Source organism: Nuphar pumila, chromosome 16, assembly GCF_984573655.1.
Source record: "Nuphar pumila chromosome 16, dmNupPumi1.hap1.1, whole genome shotgun sequence".
In the NCBI taxonomy this organism is placed as follows: Eukaryota; Viridiplantae; Streptophyta; class Magnoliopsida; order Nymphaeales; family Nymphaeaceae; genus Nuphar; species Nuphar pumila.
The window spans coordinates 67,913,625-67,922,369 of record NC_143264.1 but is presented as its reverse complement, the minus strand read 5'-3'; the positions used below and the strand labels follow the sequence as shown (position 1 = coordinate 67,922,369).

Here is an 8,745-nt window from a genome sequence, read left to right as displayed (position 1 = left end):
CTGTTAAACCACTAAGCACTTGCAACCATGAATGAACACACTGAAGGATACCCTTCTCTGTCCAAGGCTTCTGCGAGATAAAACATTAGAGGACCTTGCTAAGCATAAGAACACACAAAGCTGCAAAATAACACCAAAGACACAAGAATACTATGCAAAATACAAATGCTATGAGTCGAGTGAAGAGCCAAAAGAAAAAAACCTATTTTCACAAGACGAGCATAATGATTAAAGAAATGAAAAACACAATGGAAAGGACAAGTTTGGTGCCATAATTTTAGCATCATATTGATAATGGATAATGCTTTCACATTGAAAAACAGATGAATATTTCCTGAGGCAGGACAGGCCACGACAAATAGAACCAGGTACAATATATTCTTGCCAAGAAACAATTTTCAAAATCTCCTGTCAAAGAAAGTCCACAAGCTTTCTGTATCATGATATCCTTGCAGATTCCTTGTTCCCTTGAGGATGCGGTGGAATTGTCACCATTGGATGGCCAGCCCTTTGTCCTACAATACAGTGAGAGTGAGCTTGTTAGGCTGAAATAAACTGAACAAATACTAAAGATCATGGTAACTGATAAACCTTTAGCCCACCAATTACACTGGAGCCTGAACTTAGCAGGCAGCAGCTGCCACAAGCGTCTCTTAAAAAGAATTATATAGCTCTAAAGGGAATATGTAGTAGATTACCAACAATATGAGTAAGCAATCTATATCATAGATCATAAACAGATCATATAGAAAGGACGGTGATGGTCCAGAGACTCCCAGCAACCCCTTCAATCCCTAATTTTGATGGCAAGTTTAAATACCCAAGGGGGAAAAAGTGGAACAGAAAAAGTTCAATATAAGAACAAATACATATTAAAATATTTTAAATTCAAACGGACAGGCTGAAGAGAACAGCCAAAAAGAATGAAAAGAGTTTGGGAAATGAAATACACGAGTTCAAAGTTTTACCTCCAGTAACAGAACAATCACCATATGATTTGAATCCAAGACCTGGTAGGAGTATGGGACTCGAACCAATATTCGAGTTTTCTGATAAATGATTTTCTGAAAAAACATTTTTTTGTATTTTAAATGCTCTTCCCCAAAAGAATTCAGTTTTTTTTTCATGTTCTGAAAAACACAGTTACAATCCTTTTTAAGTTTTTGAAGTTTCCTATTGGAAAAAAAAAGTTTTTTGAAGTCTGCAGACATGTTTTAGGTGGAGTTTTGCTAACTGTGGTCAGAAGTCGTCTAGTAAATCATGTCCCCATATTTGATAGGGAGGCAAAAAGCTGTGGCAAGTGCAATAAGAAAGTATACCCCAGGAACTGTCATTGGCAAACAGGCTTTTTCCAGGAGAGCGAGGGCCAATAGTCCAGTAGGAAGGACCCTTTGAATGCATCCGTTCATCTTGGACAAATGCCACATGCAATGGATTATTAGACCGTACAAAAGATTGTTGCCCCAGACGACTAGGAGAGTGCTGCGTGACCATATGAGGCATATGATATGAAGGCTTCGACATAGGGCGGCCATAGCCACAGTGCACATCACGGACTGATGGAGGTGTTTCATCCACACAAGCATATGTTTGAGATGGCCCATTTGATCTGGTATCAAAAAAAAAAAACTAAATTGAAATGATTTCCCACATCATAGGCAAAAAGCTGCTCATGTATAGGGCATTTCTGAAGTTTGCAGATATTAGATTACGCTAACTAAATAAAATCAATTTAAAAGAACACACACACACACACACATATATATATATATATATAGAGAGAGAGAGAGGGTAGCATAAGCTACATGAAAACAGTCATCATCAGAAACTAGGTAGAAAATGGCACATAAACAATAACTTCCATTTTACTAGCTAAACAGTAAGAAAGGGAGAAAGTTGTTAATATATATATATATATATATATATATATATATATATATATGTATATATATATATATATTCACACACACATATATATGTGTGTGTGTGTGTGTTTTCTCTCTTGTAATAGGTAATACCCTCTAGGGGTATTTTTATAATTTTGTAAACATGTAATAGGTACTACCCATTAGGGGCAGATTTGCCTTTTTATTTTCTTTTTACTTTTTCCTATTTTTGTCATTTAAAATAGGATTGAGGGTTTTTTAGTTAAAAGCTCTTATAGTCACTGGGAGCTTTCCAAGAACAATATTTATAGCCGTTGGGAGCTCCCAAGAGCCATATGGGGCAACCTTGGCCCCTTTTGAAATGTATATAAAAAGAGACCTCTTGTCCCTATTTTCTTTAATGCTTTCCTAAGCATTCTAATTCAATAAAGATTTATTATTTTTATGTTTTTTGTTCTTTTGTGTATGCCTATTAGTGGCTCTTGTGATCTTCCGTATTTGCCATTGATTGGCTTGTGTATTGTCCATTTGTGGACTTGTGCTTGTGCACCCCCTTTTGATCATTGTATGCCCTTGGTGGCTCTTTTCTATTTCTCTTGCTTTCTTTACATGGTATCAAAGCCAAGATGTGACCATCTTGATATTTGGCTTCTAACGATGGATTTGGGATTCTTTGATCGTGGAGATAAGGGAATCTTAATGCAGTAAGTATTTTAAAATCTTTGTTTATTTTTTCTTTTGTTGCCTATCTCATGCATTTTGTATGAAAAAACATTTGCTTATGGTTTTTTAAAAGAAAAAATATATAAATTGTTTGATTGTTATTCCTTCAAAATCTTTTTGAAATATTCTTTGTTTCTTGGTTGATCATAAGCACATGATTGAGTTCTTTTGAATGTCTTTATGTTTTCTTGTTTTTTCAAAATTTATCGTGTTTTTATCCTTATCTTGGACTTAGTTGAACTCATATTGGTGTTATTTTGTCAATCTTGTAGTTTAAAATGAATCAAAATATCCCTTTTTATCTTTGTATAATGGTTTTGTGTGTTATTCACACACGTGATCTATTGAGATCTTGCTTAACTCGTGTTTGAATTTTTCTTTGACATGCTCATATGTGAAATCAAGATACTTCGTGTATTTGAAAAATATTAAGATTATATGTGGTTGGTTCTTAGTGATCATGAGTATCTTGCTATTTTTGTATATTTAAGTTTGCATACATGATTTTTCCTATTGATATATGATCTTTGTGCACTTGAGATTGTCTTATACTTTACGTACACATTAATGAATGAGTTTGTTTATTCGTGCATAAGGTTTTGAGCATGTTTTCTCCATGCATGACTTGTTCCTTATGGGAATTATGCACTCATCCTTGTGGATTTTGAACTCTTCTATGAGGTTTATGAATGTATTTTAATGTGCTTTTTTAAAGATTATTAAAATATTTTTTTGTGCTCTCTTGTTGGCCCTTTAGTGGCCCTTGTGATTGTGCCCATTTGTGGCTTGCGTTTTTTCCCCTTGAGATGTGTTTATGACCTAAGTAGTTTTGTGAGTGCACTTAGTGCACTTGAATGATTTGTGCCCTACATGATTAGTGTATCGTAATCATTACATTTTAAAAGTTTTATGAAGTCTTTCTTTGGAAACCCTAGTGGCATTTGTAACTTGTGATTGTGTTATTTCTTAGACTCATGACCCTTTAGTGAACATTATCTTACATGTTTTACATCGTGTTGCCTGACATGGGGATTTAAGTATAATGTTGCTTGCATCTTTGTAAGCATAATAAAATATTATTTTAATATTTGAGCCTTCCTTGTGTGTGCGCCCTTTGTGGGATTTGTGAGTGTGTCTATAGAGACCACTTTTGTGCTTGTCCATTTTGATTATTTGGTGGACTTTTGCTTGCATACTTTGTTGATCAATAAAATATTATTTTTATATTGTGTGTGCCTTCTTTGAGTGTGGCTCTTGTGTTTGTCCACTTTGGATCCTTTATTGGACATTTTATCTTGTCATATGATTGCATTTATTGCGTGGATTTACTAAACGTATTTGAGGATTCAAACTCTTGTTATTTGACTTGATTTGAAACTTTTGTTTTCGAATCGGTTCTTGTTTCCTTTATCCTTGGAAAGAGATTTTCAAAGTTTTTCCTATTTGCCCCTTTGTTTTGGCTTAGTCCATCTTTCTTATTTGATGCATCCATTAGTTTGTTCAGCCTTTTCTAGGTGAGTTGTGTTCACCTCGATGTTGTGGAGTCAGAGATGTTTTTTAGGGGTGAGTTATGTGCACCTCGTTTCTTTTCGTCAATTTAGATTGTTGATTTATGAGTGCAGTATTGACACGAATGTTTAATCTCTGGTTCTATGAGTGAGTTGTATCACTCAGTTGTTTATATGACACTTATTTTTTATTGGATGCTCGTATTGATCTTTATCAATGATGGCTCATTTGTTATTTTCTTATGACCATATTGGTCCTTATAGATTAAATCTAATAATATTGCAAAATTTATTGATTTTGCCTAGATTTGAATATTGTTTTCAAATCTTCTTGCTTTTTTACATCAGTTTGTTTTCATTATAATATTTTTACCTCTTAGTTTTTTCCACCCTTCCCTTTTATTTGAGTGATTTTTCTTTGGATAAGAGATTTATTTTATCAAATTTTACAACCATGTATGTGGTGAGTTAAGTGCACCCGTTGTAGCCGATGGTATTATTTATAGTTTTATAACCACTTGTGAGGTGTGTACACCTCTTGTGGTTGTAGCTGGTATTTATTGTTAGTTTAGATAGCCGGTATTGCTGGTGCATGGTCATTGGTATGATTATTGTTGACATTTGTGTTTGATCTCTTGTCCTACAAACTCATACACTCAAATTTTGAGGATGTTGAGTTGGAGGTCAAAGAGGTGAGGTGATTGATTGTGGTGAGAAAACTATTGTTGAGATTTGCAAATATCATTTCTCTTGTTAAGATTTGTTGTATGTGGGATTTTTAAAATCTCATGTATTTTCTAATATGATCCGCTGCTTGTTGACCATTGTATGGAAAATGGTTATTCATTGAAAAATTTTCATGCACTATGTGCATTAAATATGCTTTAATTGGATGTTGGATATATATTGAGGATATTTAGATTTGTTTCATGTTGGTTATCAAGCATTTTTTATGAATTTAATTAGTTCTTTATTGTGAGCTCCTTTGAATCCTCACATTTAAAATGCATGTTGTCGTGTTTTGCTTAGTATAATTAATGATATGTACCTTTATTTGAAATGTTTACCTAAGCCTTTGGGACCTTAATTATGCATAGTTGTTTATATATTCTTGATATTTTATGTCTAATATGGGCTTGTCCTTTGGACTTCCGTGATAAATGATAAAAATTCTACTATGTTCATTACTTATGCTTTCTTAAAAAATATGTTGATTGTATGGTTATGATCGTCAAAACAAGAATTCTTAAAAATTGTTTTTAAAGTATATTCCTTGAGTCTATCTTAATGGCTATTGTACCATACTTGAATTGTTGCGAATCTTCCAAAAAAATAAAAATTATTGCTTAAAATTATTTTTTGATACTCGCTTTTAAAATTGTTTAATATATATATATATATATATATATATATATATATATATGTATATGGTAATTATATCTATCCACTTTAATTTGTGTTGTGCTTGTTTAAAATATATTTGTTTTGAAACTATATACATATAATCTATAACTATTATGTTAAATCCTTTGTCGTTTTCTCTTAAAACTATTTAGTTAGGATATTTTCCTTTGTGTAGTTGGAACCTTTGTTTTGTTTGCTCTGAAGGTTCTTAAAGATATGGGGTGAGAAAGTAATTTTTGATACAAGAGATGGAGATAGTTGATGAAAGTATTTGGTAAAGATTATCAATGAAGACATTCGAAGACTTGAGTCCAATCTTTTGTTTTTCTTGTATTTACAAACTTCAGGAGTGTTAAAAAATGTTATATATATATATATATATATATATATATATGTGTGTGTGTGTGTGTTTTCTCTTTTGTAATAGGTAATACCCTCTAGGGGCATTTTTGTAATTCTGTAAACATGTAATACGTATTGCCCATTATGGGGCAGATTTGCCTTTTTTATTTTCTTTTTATTTTTTTCCTATTTTTGTCATTTAAAATAGGATTGAGGGTATTTTAGTCAAAATCCCTTATAGCCGTTGGGAGCTCCCAACAGCCACATGGGGCTCTCTTGGTCCCTTTTGAAATGTATATAAAAGGGTATTTTCTTTAAAGCTTTCCTAAGCATTCTAACTCAATAAGTATTTACTATTTTTATGTATTGTGTTCTTTTGTGTTTGCCCATCCGTGGCTCTTGTGATCTTATGTATTTGGCATTGATTGGTTTGTGTATTGTCCATTTATGGACTTGTGCTTGTGCACTCCCTTTTGATCATTGTATGCCCTTGGTGGCTCTTTTGTATTTCTCTTGCTTTCTTTACAAAAGTATCAACTCTCATGATGATGCAATAGAGAAAAAAACTATTATGTGGCTAAGGACACCACCTTTTCAGAAGCATTGTTTAATCACACCCTAAAAAATTTCTTTAGTCTTCCGATAGGAAAGGCTTAAGAAATAGTTGACTATACAGCATAGCAACTAAAGCTTCCAAAGGAGAGAGCCATCATCATTAATTTGGTCAAACAACTCACTGTAACCTATCTAAAGTCCATGCCTACACTTCATGTCTTCAGTGGGAGGTCACATCATTCCGGCCTTTAGTGATATCGTGGAACAAAGCTCACAATCACATTTAGCTCCTATCCTAACAATGGCTTAACAAGATGACAACTACGACAACTATGTGCTAGCTAAGACTTCAGAGCTCAATGACCATCAGGCTCAAAAAATAAATCCATCCACACCAACAATCCAGTTATCTAAGGGAGATTCAGAATATACAGCCATAGCAGAGCATGCCGTCCAACATATAATCATTTCAACACTGGAAACAAAGTACAAAAAATATTTTTGTCAGTGCATTTATGTTTGCTGAAATTGTATACTTGTTTGACACAAGTCACGCATCGGTGACTGCACAAATACATTTCCAATAGTGAAGGCCCATATAAAATGCATAGAGAATATGAGCATTGAAGGTTTTTTTCGAATAAAGAAAGCTAATGAAACACCTAGTCACCACCATTCTTAGATAACAGCTTCAAATTCAAGTACGCCAGGCAGGCCTAAACATCTGTGCCATTGAACCAGGTCCAGCCCAATGCTCTCTCTCTCTGCACAAGATCTTTGCCTGACAGACCTCATGGGACAGACGAATCTGGCTTACCCTTCAGGCCTTATTCTAGAAATATAGGCCAGATGTTAGGGCATGATAGTAGGCAACGACATAGATCTGGCTTAGGTAGTAGGCTGTGCTTGAGAGATCTCACCCTCAGCAAATCCAAGACTGTTTACAAACCTCCTACTGGAACAAATGGAATTTTAAGTATAATATTCAGGTCTTTGGGAATCTTGACCTTAGAGAAAGGCATCAAGAAGCCACACATAAAATATATATTTTTTTAAATTATATATTTATTTAAATTGATAAAATCATGAGAAAATATACTAAAATATAGGTGATGTAAACTGGGTTTGGGAGTGGCCCAGTGCCCACTGACAAGACCGAGTTGAACTAATTATAATTTGAGAAATTTTTTGTTTTTAAGCTTTAAATTTAAGCAAAATTCAGGCAAAATTCAAAGGTGAAAATCAGGTATGACCACCGTTAGATCCGCCTCAAAATACTAATCATGTTGGCGACCTGTTTTTCTGAAATCGAATTATGGTTGGCCCGAACAATGCATTTTAAAAAAATGATTGGCCTCTATTTTGACATTTTTTTTCTGGATTAGATCGGATCAGATTCGCTCCATTTGATTCAAGTTAATATGGATCTGGACCCAATCTAGGATCCATATTAACTAGAATCTGATCCAAGTAAGATCCATCTAGATTTGGATATGAATTTGGATCTTGGATCTAGATTTGGATCTGAAACCCATCCATGGCCATTTTAAAACTTTAAAATCAACTTTTAAATTAAAGATAAGATGAGGGTAGAACTCTACCCAATAGAGCTTTCCAGATGGGGGTGACACCCTCTAGAATATTCTTCAATATATTAATTAAATAAAATAAATAATTAATAATAAAAAGATAATATCTAGAAGATAGAGTAGAGTTCTACTGACCCAACTAAGGAACTCTAGAGGGGCCGTCACCCCTATCTAGAAACAATTTTAAAAAAATAAAATAAAAATATATAAAAGGGTTAGGATCTCCCTCTCTGCAGAATTCGTATTCTAGAGAGAGAGGTAGAGAGAGAAAGAGAGTTTGGAATAAAGAGAGAGGTGAGAGAAAAATCGTGAAAATCATGTAGAGAGAGAGAAAGAAAAAAAGAAAGAGAGGAAAGAAAAAAAAAAGAGGAAGAAAAATAATTTTTTTCAAAGCATCCATCGATTTTTTCGAGTTTTTCTACGCTATGAATCAAGGTACGGATTTCTCTCTAAATTCTTACGGGCCATGAATACATATAAATCCAGTTATGTATAAGTATTAGAGGAAAAAGGGAAATCTGATTCAAAGGATATATATATATATATATTTATATATAAAATGATGATTTTTTTATATATACATATATGTGTTTATTTCTTTGTGTTTGTCAATTTTTCCTGGATATCAAATCCTGAAAATACATATGATTTTGATTCCATAGATGTCGATTTTCTTGACTTGAAACTGAACATGCATGTAATACACATGTAATACAGGTTAACGATTTTCCCTGCTTA

The 8,745-nt window shown here is 33.4% G+C and overlaps 1 protein-coding gene across 2 annotated transcripts in view; it reads right to left on the bottom strand.

Annotated features, from left to right (window-relative positions):
- Positions 1-259: 259 nt before the first annotated feature.
- LOC149813418 (dual specificity protein kinase YAK1 homolog) overlaps positions 260-8,745 on the bottom strand; it is a 32,042-nt gene continuing 23,556 nt past the window's right edge. For both annotated transcript variants that reach the window (XM_089992044.1, XM_089992045.1), the window contains exons 17-18: positions 1,320-1,609; positions 260-515 (exon numbers count right to left, since the gene is read on the bottom strand). In XM_089992044.1, the coding sequence (XP_089848170.1) occupies positions 439-515; positions 1,320-1,609 (367 nt within the window). In that variant the 3' untranslated portion in view covers positions 260-438. The remainder of the gene's footprint in view (positions 516-1,319; positions 1,610-8,745) is intronic.